The sequence below is a fragment of the Parambassis ranga genome, chromosome 16, assembly GCF_900634625.1.
Source record: "Parambassis ranga chromosome 16, fParRan2.1, whole genome shotgun sequence".
Classification (NCBI taxonomy): domain Eukaryota; kingdom Metazoa; phylum Chordata; class Actinopteri; family Ambassidae; genus Parambassis; species Parambassis ranga.
Window position 1 is genome coordinate 1,673,732 of NC_041036.1, and position 16,794 is coordinate 1,690,525.

Genomic DNA, 16,794 nt, shown 5'->3' on the forward strand with positions numbered 1-16,794 from the left:
CTGTAATTATCATAAACAGTCGCTGTGCACATGAACAAAGAGCAGCTCTGTTCGAAAGCTGCAGCGTTACCTGTGATTCTTACTGCTGGAAATGTTCATTTTGTCTTTTCACACGTTTCACACAACAATGACAGCTTTTACTAGTGATGTAGGCGAGTTAGACTGTGTAAAAAAGAGGGTAGGTGATAAAAGGTTTAAACTGTGCTGCATCCAAATTTTCTGTTTATTCATCAGTCCTTCAGAAATCCACAGAATCTATTGTTCTGGTTTAATTTCAGCCAAAACGAACCTACAGAGATGTAGTCAGTTGTGCATATTATGAACTGTATAAGTATCAAGCTATGATTTCAATAGGCAAATAGATTATCCAAAGAGTTGCAGCTCTAGAATTTGTGTTACTTTTCATAGTCCTGGTCCAGGTATTCTAATCCATCTAATCGTTCTGTATCAAAATCACTAAATTAATGATGTGATGGATGTATTATTATTATTACTTCCTCTACTTTTGGGGGCTTTTCTTTCATTTTATATCAATAGTTTATGTAAAAACTCGGACTTGTGTTCTTTTATAATTCAGTATAAAAGACACAATCCCTAGCTCCTCCTCCCACACAGCTGGCCAATCAGAGTGCTTTGTTGTAATTGTCAAATTGTTCGTTTTAAACGCACAAATAATTCAGCTCAGGTCAGGCGAGGAGAGGAGAGGCGTCCTTATAGACTGCAGCTCACCCTTCTTCACTCTGCCTGTCTGACAGTGATGACATAACGGGAGTACAAGTTTTTTGTGTGTGTGTGTGTGATCACACGTCAGCTGCTTGGAAAACGCTCCACTCTCATCACAAATACAACAGTCTACTGTTACTCCTCTGAGCCTGTCCTCCCACTGAGACACACCAAACTGGAGCATTTGATATAACTTCAGCAGAACAAAAGGAGGATATGATATGAACAAGGTGTAGTATAGGTGCTGCGGCTCAGCCCCTCCATCACCCAGACACGCCAACACACACACACACACCCATCCTGAAGCCTCCTGCAGCGTGGCTGGCTGCAGACGGAGGATGGTGCATCTTTAATTAAAAAGAGAGACTGTGGGAGAAGCCGAGTATCTCTGTAAAGCAAACCTAATTAAAGCTATAGCACATCCATGCCTCTGCAGATGCACAGAATCAAGCCCATTCTTCTCCGACAAATTAAAAACAATGGATTTAGCGTCTGGGGGGAAAAAAGAAAAAGAAATGATACCGCCTTATTTGAGTCGTTTTTAAACATTTACTTTAGTAACATTGATTCCCTTCCACGCAGTGTGGCTGGAGCTGAGAACAAAGCCACTCCTCCAGGTGCTCTCAGCATGCAGTGGTGCAGTGGAAGGCTGCCCACTGGATTTAACTGCAGAAAAATTAGAACACAGTTTATATATTTATTGAGAAAACTAAGGTTGAGTGTGCGTACAGCTTTTTTTTGTTTTGTGTGTGTTCATTCCACATATATTTTATAATGACTCTAATTAGCTTCAATGTCACTGTGTTGTTAGCACAACAACATATCACATTATCTTGTGTCAAAACACATTTTCTTGACATGGAACAGGGGAAAAAAAACAACAAACAAACTGCAGTTCCCTCGCTGGCCTTCTGGGGGCGGGTTTTAAAAGTGAGTAAATCCCAAGCAGCAACCTTGGGGGCTCAGACTTGAAGCCCATGCGGAAGTGTCAAAACTTGTAGTTCACGCCACAACCACTGGGGGCTGGCTCCAGCAGCGAGTCATTTCCCATGGACTCCCATGTTAAAATGGCCGACTGCACAGCGGAAATGAACATGTTTACAGCCTGGTACAAAAAACCATTCTGGTCTCAGATGATAGGTTCTCTTCTAGTGTCAATTGTAGGGGGGGTGAATTTTTTTACAACTCACTCATTTTAATTGTACTTAAAAAGACTTATTATTACGCATAATTATGGGCGTTGCCGCTTGAGTGACAGACGTTTGCCGTATCACAGCGCGAGTTTCCTGCTTCCACGATCGCCCGCCCCCCTAAACTCTGCTTGTGCCCCCCCTCTTTGTCCATATTTGGGGTTTTGGCGGACGTGACGCTGCCAACATGGCGGTGGTCAGCACGTCCCGGAGCCTCCCGCCGAGCCTCAAAACGGCTCTTCAGAAACAAACGGGTGACGTCACGGAAGCTCTGTCCATAGATTTTACTGTCAATGGTAAATCCCCATAGACCTTTATGTTAAAAATGTCCAAATGTATAGCCTGGTAGAAAACTATACATGTGGTGACTCAATATATATATAAAATTCCAATTCATGTCTGTATTTGGATTAAGCAGGAGTTTAGGTGAATCCAGACTCCAACATAGAAAGATTTGTCCATATATATTTTTTATTTCACTATCTAAAGTCCTGATAAAAAATAAAAGCATGCTAAATAATTTAATAGGTATTTAGAAGAGAAAAAATCTATCTTACTATATCTATCTATCTTACAAAATAAGCAGAAAAATGAACAAAAATGTTGCTATAAAAATACAGAAAACTGAGAGCAGTGGCCAAGAAGGAAAACTTCAACCCCCAGAATGCACTGCAACTCAAACGTAACATTCTTTTCTACCTTTCTGTTTATTTTCAGGATTATAAAAAGTTCCGAGAGCAGTCTCCTCACAGTGGGACAGTGTGAGAGTTTTGTCCTCTGCTTTGATCAATATAATAGACGTCAGCACTTAGAAAACAATATGTGAAGGCACAAAGTCCTGCTGCCATGGGGCGTATTTCTGTGGACATTAATACAGACCCACAGTCTGTTTCTGCGCCGTTTCTGGTGTTATAGTTGTAATACATCGTGGCTAATGCCCCCACAGATGATCAGCTGACGCCAACATTGGCTCCTGGAGACATATTAGAAAAATGAGATGCATCACACAGCAGATAATCGCCAGGATACGTTACACTAACAACATATGTTTGATAGCTCCGGCATTTAGCCTAATGATCCTTTACAGTACTTATTTGTCACTATGAGCTGGTAATTAATGCAGCCGCTGCTGTTTATTTATTATTTTCTCACATCTGTCTCTTGTCTGAGTGCGACTCTGAAAGGTCCGTGAGCTCTGGCACAAGCTCGTCTGCATTTTCTGGTGTCTGGTCCGAGCAGTCGCCCTGAGTCCTGACAGCCAAATGGTAATGAGACCTGAGAGGGGACCAGAGGTCACTTTAAATCCAGTGCTTTACTGTCCGTCAGTGTAGCTGCTAATTTCAGCCCTTGTGTGCTTTACAGAGAGGATGCAGGTTTATTATTATTATTTCGTGACAGATTTCATTGTGTTAATTATTATTAATGAGTGAAAAACATCAGATACCGTGCTGCTACGTATAGACCTGTGTCCAGTCCCTTTTTCCTCTGCCCTCCACCTTATTTTGTATTTTTGATCTGTCAGAGCTCCTGCAGGCCTGCTCCTCCCTTAACAGACCACCATAAATAATATTTAATAATACTTCATATTTAAACATATACACTTTTACCTTTAATTGAATATGTTTTATGTAAAAATGTGAGTTAATTCTCTTCTGAATGAGAGTAAATAAATAAATATTATCATAGTTTTCAGTGGGCTAGCCTGGCAGTTAGCATCTCATGGGTTCCTTTAACAAAAAGTCAAAGAGAGAGAAAAACAAACTAATTATTCCTTAAAGTGCATAAATAATTTGTGACTAATTTGTGAATAAACTGTGGACAATTATGTGATTCAAATATCGTTAATTAACAGCCCCAGCTATAACTTAACCATACATTTATATTTAAAATGAAAAAATATGTCATTATGGCTCAGACTGGGTCTCTAATTATCTCACACAACAAAATGAGCCATGCTTCTTTACTGTAAGAGAGAAACATGTCAGCACAGTATTTTGCAGCTCAGCTGGCATGTTATGCAGTATTTTTGAGCTGTCAGGGCTCCTGTAGACGTGCACGCCTTCTTCCCGCTCCCTCTCAGACCTTACACAGTGTATTATCTGCAGCTCCAGCCATTAGCCTGAAGGTACTTCATTTCCACCGCAACATTACAGGAGCGATTTCCAAAGCAGATAAAGTGTTGATAGGCCAAGATCTCTACAGTAATTACATCATGTTTTATAGTACATAATCCCTGAGAAAATGATGAGGAGCTGGATGAAAGTGCACATCAATCAAATGTAACAAACCCAATTATTGTCAGCCCTCCCTCCATTTCCTCGCCGCTCACAGCCATCACACATCTCCCCACGACTCAATCCTGATACGGCAATTACAGCCGCCGAGAGTCTTTGCTAATAACTGCAATCCAATCACTTCACAGCACACGCGGAAGGAGAGGAGGCCCACGATAAATAATGACAACCTGCAATTTACTTAATATTGTTATTTTTACGCTTGCCTTCTCAATAACAGGATCATAAGTGGCTTTAATTTGGCCTGCTTCTGTAAGTTCCCTCCATTGTCATGGCCCTCACAGTGTGTCTGGAGGGGTATAAGCTCACACATAAATACAGGATGTATGCTATATATATATAGATATATATATCTATATATATATAGTGTCAATGATCAGATGACACATCTAGTTTGGGTTTAATACTCCGTATATGAATGAATGAATAAGAAGGCACTTCATCATCAGGTCTTTGCAGAAGAAGCGACATTATCTGTGTGTAAATCACACATGTGGAGGCCAGCCCATGTTAACATGGACTGTGAGTAACTACATAATGTCAGCTAGCCATAAATGTATGTTGGCCGTGAAACATGTTTAAATGTAAAACTTGATGACTGATTTTTAGGATTTAAAGAAGCTGCCCAGTTTTCTTTACCGTACGGTGTGTTCAAAAGCCCACAGCCTTGTGGGTAATTTGAGTGTTTTTTTTATCCAGACAGTGACAATTCTAACGTCATCTGGTCCCTAAACATCTACAGACTGTCATTTATTCTTAACAAACTTCTCCTAAAAAATCAACTCCAGGAAGTTTCAGATCTGTAAGATTCATGCACACATTCAGACTAAAAGCTGAGGAGATCAGCCTGGCTGTGAAGTTCAAACTAATTCATAAACATGCAGTTTCTTTTCTTTATTTTCCATATATTTGCACGGTGGGGGTACACTGAAATATTAGTATTATATAAACCATAATTTTATAATAATAATAATTTTCTTTTAAATTGAAAACATGGTTAGATTGTGCACATTTTTCTTGGTGTCAGATTAATTATAGCATAGAGGTGATGGACTCTGGTTTGACGGGCTTGTTGTGAATGAACTGTGGAACTGCGTCTGGCTTCAGTCAGTCCTTTCTTCTCTCCCCTCCTGATCAGTGAGGATCAGTGTATAAAATGACAATTGTGCTTTCGTCGGGTTTGCTGTCTGAACTTTGCCGAAGTCTGTTAATGAGGTAAAAAGGCGCATCACAGTGTGATGCGCTTCTGAATCCTGACTGCAGCTGTCACGTCAGAAATCAGGAACTGTCTGCACATCAGATCAATAATTCAGCTGGTCTGCTTAAAAGTTTGGACTGCTGTCATCTGATCTGATCATCATCAGACCAACACCCCCGTTATTACCGCTAAAAGCATTTGAATGGACTCTCTCTCATTATGACGCCGCTGGCCGGACACACAACAGCACAATGCGCCTGATAAACTGTTGGACAGGAGGCAGAGCCGTAAACCATGAAAGCTTATTGGGCAATCAATCAGTCAATTTTTTCCCTGCCTGAGCCTGCTCCCATCAAATTGCCGTCCTCCACAGTGGTGAAGTCAACTGGCAATTTGGGAGTGCAGTGCTTTGGGGTACTCTACTTCAATTGAGTTGGAGAGCAGCATCCCCAGAAAGCGCTCTAAAAAGAAAGGGCAGCTCAGGCAAAGCACTGAAGGATTTTTCAAGAGGAAAAGCTTAAAAATAATGACATCTTTGGAGGGAGTCTGTTATGGCTGAGAGCTGTTCGAGCTTTCTATAATTGGTCCCACATAAAGCACCATTACAATTTGATTTGGCTATAAACAGACATTTGAAGCTGGGATATTTAATTTGCACATTGTTGGCCTGAAATGGCAGCCGGCGTTAACTGCATGAGCTTTGCAGACATAATTATTCCTGTAGCATAGCATTAGCGGACTGCACGGAGGCGCTCTGTTTACTTACTGAGCTAATTTGCTGTTTTCACCACTCTGACATACAAACAGTTATCTATTATTAGGTCAGGGTCAAAGTTGCTTACAAAGTCTAGGATTTGACATGTGAAAGGACTGATGTGGAGAAACACACACCACACAGCAGATTCCATCTGGAGAGATCTCTCATAACTACTGAGAACATCAATATTTTAGCATTTCTCTGCCGTGTTGTTATGGACGCTAAATCCGATAACAGATTATTTGTTATAGTTCTAATTAAAGGATTCTAGCATTAGAACCTTATCCCATCCGTGAAGCATGGTGGTGGTAGTGTCATGGTTTTGGCCTGTTAAGCTGCATCCGGGCCATCATTGAACAATAATTTGTAGTAGTATAGAAATAGAGTATAGTAATATCAGTAAATTTAAAAAAATAAAAGCTTTCTGTGGGCTGAATCTGAAGAGGAAGTGCAGCCAGACCTTTAGTTGCTGTTATTGCTGCACAAGGAGGTCACAGTAGTTACTGAGAAGCAAGGGACGTCCAGATCCGATCACGTGATCGGAAATCGGTTTCAGACTCGAATAGGACGTTACCGCCCAATTAGTAGGATATATATGTATTACAGGGCTGTCAAAGTTAACGTGTTAACGTGGATTAATCCATCACAAGGGTTAATTTGATTAAAAATGTTAACACATCTGTAGGACAGGATGACTCTCTGGCTGTCTAGGGGTATGACTGTTTTGGTGCGAGAGGTCCTGGGTTCAAGACCCGGGTGAGCTGTTTCCTTTGCATTCCCCGTTTGGGGATGAATTAAGTATTTATAGCCTGCGGCAATGCATTTCCAGCAGTTTGTCGAAGTATTGTGCAGTATTGTGCCCGTGGAAATGAGTAGTTGACATAGTAGTTGACCTTTTTTTTCCGGGACACACAGTTTTGCTTATGCAAAAAGAAACGCGAGCAGTGACCTGCCGTTCACCTTTGTAGAGAGCCCAAAAAGTATCGGATTGGGAATCAGCAGATACTCAAAATCAAATGACTCGGCAAAATAAACCTGATCGGGACAGCTCTACTGAAAGCAAAGCTTCACAGACTTTTACCACTCACAGAGCTGTAATATATATCATCTGCTCTGTTGTGTCCAGTGTAAGCAGAAATATGGTGAATTCTAAAAACTTCACAAACTATGAGAAATTTAGTACAATATGAGATCTGTGTGTGTGTGACGTTCAGTGTGCTGTGGTTTAGACGTACCAGGATGGTGGAGACGATCAGGGATCGATTGGACAAAGAATCGGACACATTAGTCGTCTTCCCCTTCTGGTTCTCTGTCATGTTCAGGCCGCTCAGAGGGTCCCAGGTGCCAATCTGTAAAACAAAATGGAGTCTGTTCAAGAACTGATAGCAGCATGTAAGGCAGTCCAGATATACAGACAGCACAGCTGTTTTCACCTTTATATTCCATCAAACACCAACACTGTCTAAAAATTCCACCATTTCTCATTTAGTGGAGAAGCGGCTGATTTCTTAGCAATTTCCCTTTGAAGCGAGCTCATTGTGAGAGGAGAATCAGCCCAAATTAAGCAGAAAATAAAGGCAAGATGTTCTGGAACATTCATTGTCAGTGTGATATAACCAATTTAAGAAAAAAAGAAACACTGACGTGTCCTCAAATGACAGACAAATCACCTTTTTGTGATACAGCATCGAAAACCCAATACTGACACTAGAGAGGGTTGTGTGAGCTCTGCAGGCATCTGTGATTGATGATACTGAACACTGACTGGGCACACTTCTAAATTCTATCCACCGCTTGAAGGACAGTATCTGCTGATAGACGTGAATTTTATAGTGTGAAAACATGAATGCTTGCTTATGGCTCATGTACAACACATGTACAGGCTCAGACTTCCACTAATTTCTATGCGGGTTACATACAGAGAATAATGTGAAGCACCCTGAGGACACAGTTGACAGCCATGTGAACCCTCAGCACTATCATGGGGCGCTTTCTTCTAGAGTCCCACAGGGAACAATGTTAGAGATGATTTCGGATCCAGATCAGCCCTGTGGCCTTTTTGAGGAGGATGACACTGAGGAGGGCTGAGGAGGAGGAGGAGGAGGAGGCAAACACGAAGAGGAGGATGGCTATAAGATTATGCTTCAGGGCTTCTCTTGTCCACTCTTAGCTCTCACTCAAGTCTCCACAAGCCTCCCCAGCAGCACCCCTGCACTCCAACCAACCCCCCCGCCCTGAGCATCACTTGAAGGAAGCACAAATACTCCAATCCACACCAGCCTCACACACACTCCTCGGGGCACCTGTGTGCCCTGTGCGAAGGCCTGAGATAGGCTTTGTAATTGCAAATCAACTCTTTAATTCAGGCTTCATGAGGCTGGAGGGCTTCTGAAGGGGTTTTTATTAATGGAGTAAATTATTCATGGAGGTGCAGGCACACACAGCACGCAGACCAGAGGTCAGGAGCTGCTGAGAGGCGCCGGTGAGGATGCTGAAGTGTGAAGTGTTTTCACTTGTATGCAAGAATATTGTTTGTATCGCCGGTGTTAGCAGATTCTCCTCTGCTCATAATCTCATGAATCTTAAATTGACTGCTGCAGACTGGAGAGATGCCAGGGACAAAGATGCACCTGTGGAAAACACAGCTGAGGTGTGCAAGCATTGTGGCCTTAAAATAATTCTTAGCTAGCAGCTGATGTTGTTGGTGCTTCAAGCTCGAAATGCCGTTGGTGTTTCAATTAGCATTGCAGCTTCTAGTGATAGGAGAAGCATGTTGTTAGCTGTTAGCATGCGTGCAGAGGTGGATGATGCTATGCACCTGAAAGGTAACGCATTATGCTAATGGTGTACACTTCCTGTTTCCTGTAGTCAGGAGCTTGTCAAGCCTGTCTCTATGTAACATTTATGTCCTGTATTATATATTTTCTTAGATAGTTGCACAAGCAGCTTATTAAGCATCCTTATATTTAGCACATGTGTGAATCTCTCCAGGTGTGCTGTGGGATAGAGGAGGAGACCATGTGACGGAAATACAGGAAGTGACAGCTCAGTGAATTGTGTTGGGACGAGTACAGCTTCACAAAATTGGACAATTTAACCTATTTTAACCTTTATTTACAGATGTTTCTTGTGATATGCTTTTAAACTCAGATATTTGTTGTTTCAGTACACATCATTCCCATACTTGTAACTCAGCACTGCAGCCTGTCTCTGTCGCTGTGTACTGAGTGTTCCGACTGAAAAACAGGAACAAATGGAGTTCCTAGGAAGCTTTGAAATCTGTCTGTGCATTGTTAGCCGGCCGGATCTATTATTGTATGTATACTCGGAGCTGTCACAGGTTGTGCGTATCAAGCGGTGCACATTTCAAATTCGCTCAGAAAGAGAGGGAATATATATTCCTTCTGCTAGATATAAGAGTAAACAGGAAGTGTCTGTATCCTCAGCTGTCATCTTGGTAAATAGACTACCAACATGGGACTGTATATAACGACTCAAAGCGGTCTTCAGTGCCCACATTAAAACTGTATTTCTGTCTATCTTGTACGAATGCAGATAGTGTGTCCTTTCCTATCAAAATCTACATAATTTAAATGTGACATTTGGGCTGTCCCAGTGGCTCAGTGAACTGCAGCGTGTAGCAGCAAGATGAAGACCTGAATTTCAATCTGGACCTTTGTCACATCCTTCTCATCCAGACTTCTCTCCGCTTTGAACTTTATAGTAAAGAGTGAAAAGTGATGGTAAACTCTTTAAGCTGTGAGCCATGTTTGATTCTCATGTCCTCCTTGGATGGGTGGATCCAATTTATTTTCATTTACAGTGTATAGCTCCTAACAAGGCTCTGTAGTTGCATCACAAATCTCCCAGATTCAGAGAGGTCCTGAGAGGATTGGCAGCAAAATACACATGAAGGAAAAGAAATAACAGGATGCACCGTGGCGCTGTAATCTCTTGTATTTAACCCTTATCTCACCCCCCAAACGCCGTCATTGGTCTGAAACCCAACTGTGAATTCTGATAAACATTAGTTTGGGGATTTGAGGCCCCTGCCGAATGCCTTATCAATAAAGTTATGGAACCTCTTTCATAAGCAGCATAAACATCTGCAGCTGACTTGGCAGTATGTTAATTGAGCCAAAGGATCAACTCAACTTGTCTCACAAGGCAAATTGGGTCTCAAGAGACATTCTGCTCAGCTATTAGGAGATTCCAGCTTCTGGAAGCTTTACTTTCAGTGGATAACTGTACTTTTAATAATATCCATTCTACCCTCATATACATGCATATGACGGTCTCAATTGAAAGTCTAAGCATTTTTTTCTAGGGTATATTTCTACACAGATGTTGGCCTTGAGCTGTGAGCACCAAGATAATAGCAAACGATCCTTTAATTCCGGAGACAGAAGACCTCGGTGGATTGGACTTTTTCCAGCTCATATCTCACAAATGCTTAATCTGGGTTATACGTGGATCAGCCATAACACTGTTGCCTAATATACTATGGACAGCTTCAGATGCTGTGATATCTGCACTAAGATGTTTGCTCTGTAACCTGTGAGGCGGGGCCTCTGTGGATTGGACTTGTTTGTCCAGCGCCTGCATTGAGACCTGTGGGATTTGGAGGCCAGGTCAACACCTTGAACTGGTTGTGTTTCTCAAACCATTGTGGCTTTGTGACAATGTTAAGCTAGGGGTCACACTAACATCTACAAGAATGGATCCCAAGGTTTCAACATCACCAAAAGGATCGCACTGCCTCAGCTGGCTATACCCTCAAACCATCCTGGTGCCATGTGTTCACCAGAAACACCTGTGATGTCAAAGAACATCCTCAGACCAGGCCCCTTTTGTCCATAGCTTTGTGCTCCAGCTCTGATGTGTCCACTGTAGGACACCCTGATTGTGTGTTCAGACACCTTTCTATCAGAGCCAGCAAGAACTTTTTCAGCAGATTGAGCTGCAGCAGCTCGTCTGTTAGATCAGACCACATGGGTCAGGTTTTGTTGTCTGTGCACCACTTTTGGTAGAAACCTGAGCTTGTCAGACAGAGCTGCAGCTTTGGAGCTAATCTGATGCATTCGTCTAGTTTGGGCCTTGTCAGAGTCAAATAAGTCCATCTGCTTCTAACATGAACTTTTAGGACAAAATGTTTACTTTCTGCCATGATATTATTTCCAATCCCTTCTTCACACACACACACACGCACACATATTCACCAAAGACATACAACCTTCTCAAGCCCCTCCTCCTTCAGACTGATGACATCAAGGTCGAAGTCTGTTCTCAGGCCATTGCTCCGGTTGAAAGTGATTCTTCCCGTCAGGCCATCCCAGTGAGCCTAAAGGAAGAGAGACAGAATATCAGAGGAGACATTCAAGCAACAGCATCAAGTCTGAATTTCCTCTTTCAGATGTGTTTTTTATGTTCCAGGCAAAGGCGTCAAATAGACAGACTCTTTCTTCTCCTCTTTCTGTTTGCACAGTCTTTCCTAGCATCAAGGTGCCTACACACACTCTCTGAGACTGCATTTGTAACAGTGGGGAGGCAATTACCCAATCTTTACAGATATTTAGGGGTGTGATAGAATACAATGTAGCATGAAAGTGGCTCAGAAAGCTCAGGCACAGAAAATCATCACAGCGCTACTCGAACTGGAAGCCGGGGACTTCAGGGCCTATCTTTAGTTTGATGAGTGGGAGTCACAGATCTGGAAGTTAGTCACTCGGCTGCTGGAAAGCATTTGTCATCCTATTTTCACTCAGTGTTTGAACACCTCTCCATTGATACCAGTGCTGTTATCCCAACTATTAGCGGAAACTATTAGCAATGGGAGCAGACGTGTCGGTCCAACTGCTGCGAATCCAGCTTAACGTGTCTGTGACAATGATAATAAAAACATCTGCTCTCTGAAAAGCTTCACTTTCATAGTTTACAAAAGTTATTTTCCAGTGATTTATACCTCATTAACAGCAGAGGTTTTTAGAGCTAGCAACACAACTAAACATCTTACATGTTTTGAAGTGCAACCAAGAAAAAATGTTTGTGTATCTGGGTCACTGTTTGCCAAAGGACATTGGATGTCCAGTCAGACTAATGTGGAAGAAAAATGACATCTGCCATCACATACAGTCCCAATACGCAAACTTTTATTGGCGTTTTTCCTTCAACAAATAAAATAAAATGCTCTGAACAAACGGGACAGATGACATGTACGTGTCTGATTGCGGAGCACCTGTACACTAACTAAGATGTCTTTATTTTCACTGACTTCTTTACACTCTTTCTTGGAGTTTCAGTTGACTCTGCAGAGCGGTGTCTTACCACTTCAGGTCACTCAGCAGACAGATCCTTCTGTCTCTCTGCTTTGCATTGCTTTCCTCACTGTAGATTGCCCTGTTGCACCTTTTTAGATCCCTAAACCTTTGGTCAGCTTTAGAGAAACAAGTCATTTAGTTAGACGAAAAGGAGCACACTCACTCACAGTCCTGTTTCAGATCTTGACCATCACCATGTGACCTTCCTAGAACTCCATGAAACTTTTCTAAGAAGAGTCATGCTATATTTAGGACGCATCCTTTTCATTTTATAAAAACAATTATCTGTCACTGAAAAACATTTTGCCTCCCTGCCTGTTAACCTTGAGCCTCTCCCACCAGTTTTTCATTGTGAAATTGCAAGCTGGCAGCAGATTTAATGTGTGGTCCCCATGAATGTAGAAATATTTTAAGCATTAAACTGGAATAATGAGAGCCTTCACATTAGGATCATCTCAAAGAGGGATTCAAGGTCAGTGATGATTCGTTGGTAATCCAGCCCACACAGCTAACCTTGGGAAGTGTTATTTCATGGACACTGCATCTGCTTTGGACATTCAAGGACACTGATGGGGGAAAGCAGTTATAATCCCAGATCATGTATCATAATGTACAGTGTTTCGTTTTTATACTTCGAGGCAGCACTAGTGTTGGGAGGTTCGACTCTTCTTACTGACTCAAATCAGTTACTCTCGAACCCTCACGTGAACGAATCTTATTGTGAGTCATTTCGTTCATTTCGTTCATTTTTACAGCCGGTGGCGCCGTGTCCCTCTGTAGTATAGTGCCGCGCATTGATATGGGACAAAGTATAATAAGTATAACTACCACAAGCAATTCAAAGTATGTGAAAACATAAGAGGGCAAATACACACCACGGTACAGTGACTTCTGTCCTGCATCCTCCCTGCCAGTGTTGTTTAACAGTGCCACAGTGACTAGGTAGCTGTCACGTGACAAATGAACGAGAGTGTACTGCTTCACACACACATGAGCTGTGAACGAGAACGAATCTGTGCAGCCTGTGGAGCTTGTCACGTGACAAATGAACGATGAACGAGAACGAGGAGGAGAACGAATCTACAGCTCTGATCCGTGCAGCCTGAGCAGCCTATCACGTGACAAATGAACGATGAGCGAGAACGAGGAGGAGAACGAATCTACAGCTCTGATCCGTGCAGCCTGAGCAGCCTTGGTTACATATGATTTCATGACTGGATAATGTACTATTATATTTATTATTTAATGGCAGAGTATAACACAAAACATGATGTCATTTTAGAAAGCATTTATTTACAAACACACTTTACATTATATACACAATAACACTACACATCAACAACAAGCAAAGACCATTAATTATAATTTCATGAATACATAGCGTTTGCCTGGTGTCACGTGACAAATTGAGGAGCGTCAGATATCAGACATTCATTTCCTTGTTTGTTTCTGAGTCCACAGCCCCGCAGCTGAGCTTCAGCTCTCGCGTGACAAATGAGCAATCCGGAACGATTCGTATGAACGATTCGTATGAACGATTCGTATGAACGATTCGTATGAACGATCTGTGAACGAGTCGCAAGTTCCTTTGCTGATCATTTGCTGCTGGCCAATTGGCACACAGCCTGAGTGGCTTGGCCGTCACGTGACAACAGAACGAAGATCCGGGGGCTACCGCGACTCAGGAACGAATCATATCTGTTTCCTGTCCTGCCAACTGAGCTTTATGCGGCTGCCTGCCATGTAGCGAAAGAACGAATCACTCACTGAGGGGACTCGTTACCCCGATTCATATAAAAGATTCGTTCATATCGAACGAATCGTTCACGAGCAACACATCACTAGGCAGCACAGCTCTTCAAGCTGTTTAGGTAAGTGACCATGTTAGTATTGTTGTAATCAAACTGTGTGTGTTTTGTGTCACTGCACTCATTGTGCAGGTTGAATGAGGATCAGCACTTGTGAATATGAGGTCATGGTTCTCTACAGGAAAACATCAACTGTCCCAGGTGGGGGACAAGGTCTTGACTGTAGACTGGATACAGCATCTGGGATAATGTTGGTACTGTACTGGGCCTAAGCCAGAAGGTGAAGCCATGTGATCTATGTACTGTACCTATCCTGATCTATAGACATGGAATGTGGGCAATGACTGAGTATAAGTGGCAGAAGGCAGATTTATTCGCATTCGCATACTATCTAAGTCCTCCACAATCAAGAGGAGCCAGCTGAGACAGTTTGGGCGCCGTCCCCTTAGAGCACACCTGGGCAACATACAGCCCATGGGCAAAACCCAGCCCCCATGTCCTTTCAGTATGGCCAGTGGACACATAATGACCACTCAAAAACCAATATAAAGCAGCAGAGTTGGGTCAATTCACACATCTTGACCCCAGCATCACTGATGCCCCTCTCCAAACCTGTTTCCCCACTGCAGTTGACACGTTTCCCTGTCAGTTGTCGTTGTTTTGTCATTCAGTGCTCTTACAAAGCACACCACTCAGCGTATGTTTGATTTTGGATTTTATTTTATTTATACTCTTATATGTTAATGTAACCTCTGGCATTAGAATTTCCTCTGGGATTAATAAAGTTTTATCTTATCTTATTTCAGGCTTGGTTTTCAGACATTTGGGATTTGGTTCTTTGTTTTTAGTAGCTTTAACACTAATAGTTCTTTCCAGTAAAGTTATCTCTTCTTTATCTGTGTGTTAACAGTGCACATCTGAGGCTGACATAGACACAGGGTAGAGAGCTGAGAGGATGGAGAGGTGCCTCCTGCCTCCAGGAGAGGTCTGGGTGTCTCTGCTCCAACAGATTCTGTTCTGTGTCATCTTAAGCACCATTTGTACCAAGAAGCACAAAAACATATTAAGGACAAAACCATTAAAAAACAAAAAAACCTAGAGTTGAACTCTATGTGTTGACTGTTTCTTTCCTGTAGCTCAAAGCATAACCCCGAAAACCAGCTGTTCAACACACACAGCCCTGTGACCCTGTGGTTAAAGAGTGAACCACCTGGGAGGTATTCATCTAAGTGCAGACTCTAAAACAGAGACACGGGGCTGCACTTCAGCCACAAGAGCAAACTAGTGAGCTGACCCCAGAGGTCTATGAAGTGACTGCAGTAAAGTAATAATTCACAGTATTGGAATCATCTGTATGCACGAGCAGAACTAAATGGGATGAAATAGGAACTAAATGATTGGTCAAAGCAGTTGTCATCGCATCCTACAATACTGTACTGCTGCACAACATCATGGATTATTATCGAAGTCGTGCAGGAGGGTGGGATTAAGAGGGATTTTTCCAAGTAGTAGTGAATGTCAAAGAAATCTGAGCAAATCAGTATTTAGTAATGCATAGTTTTGATGCATTATTTTTTTTATGTGCATGTCCATTGCGGCCCCTTAGCCACTGAGTGAACCTCATCCTGTCATAAAAGCTGGCACCCTCCTGTGTGACTCTCCAGGCTCGGAAAGCTTCGAGTCAGAGGACAAAAACAGCAGCAGATGGAAAAAAAGAGCGAATAAGAGGACCAGGGAGGAACGCTGAGATTTGCATGGTGAAAAACTGTGCGTTTAATATAAGTGCCTCCAAAGCTGACTGTGTGCTTCTTCAGCGCTCTACACGTACTGTTAAATTCTTCCCATGATCTCTCCTAACGAAAAAAGGGACCGCAGGGTTAGAGAGCCCTAAATATAGGTTGCCTAATCCTTGGCCTTCCCGCAGACAGAAAGCTCTGGATTAGCTTCAAACTGTGGGGCAATTACCAAAAACTCAGATAATGTTGTGTTTTTGTTTCTGCATGGGTGATTAATGCTGAAATTTCGAGAGCAGGCGGTCCTTGGGGGAGTATGTATGTACACACACTGGAAAAATGATTTCCATATAAATAAATACACAGATAAATCATTCCTATTTATTCATACCCCCCCCTCTACTTGACAGCCTCAGCCTTATTTACATTCTGCATCCATCTGCTTTTCTATGAGCATGTGTTTTCCGTGTGAAGGTGCTGTGTATGTTGAGGAAGCAGACAGAATGGGAGAGCAGGTAGACAAGCATCTACCTCTTTGATGAGGGCCATGAAGCGGTTCCCGAAGCGCCAGGGCTTGTGTCGGTTGCACTGTAATGAGCTGACAGTGATCTGCTGAGACTGCTGCACAGCCACGGCCACCACGTGCACGGCATCGTACATTAGCGCGGCATCCGTCTGCAAAACCAAGACAAGAGGGGAGGGGAGGAGAGGGAACACAGCGTCATTACACATGGACGACATGACACACCACACATCAGCACAGATGGATTTACA

The 16,794-nt window shown here is 42.6% G+C and overlaps 1 protein-coding gene across 4 annotated transcripts in view; it reads right to left on the bottom strand.

The window, feature by feature from the left end:
- The window catches only part of grik2 (glutamate receptor, ionotropic, kainate 2), a 184,802-nt gene that overhangs the window by 52,290 nt on the left and 115,718 nt on the right, over positions 1-16,794 (bottom strand). For all 4 annotated transcript variants that reach the window (XM_028424659.1, XM_028424660.1, XM_028424662.1 and 1 more), the window contains 3 exons: positions 16,552-16,695; positions 11,396-11,503; positions 7,398-7,511 (listed from right to left, as the gene is read on the bottom strand). In XM_028424659.1, coding sequence (XP_028280460.1) covers positions 7,398-7,511; positions 11,396-11,503; positions 16,552-16,695 — 366 coding nt within the window. The remainder of the gene's footprint in view (positions 1-7,397; positions 7,512-11,395; positions 11,504-16,551; positions 16,696-16,794) is intronic.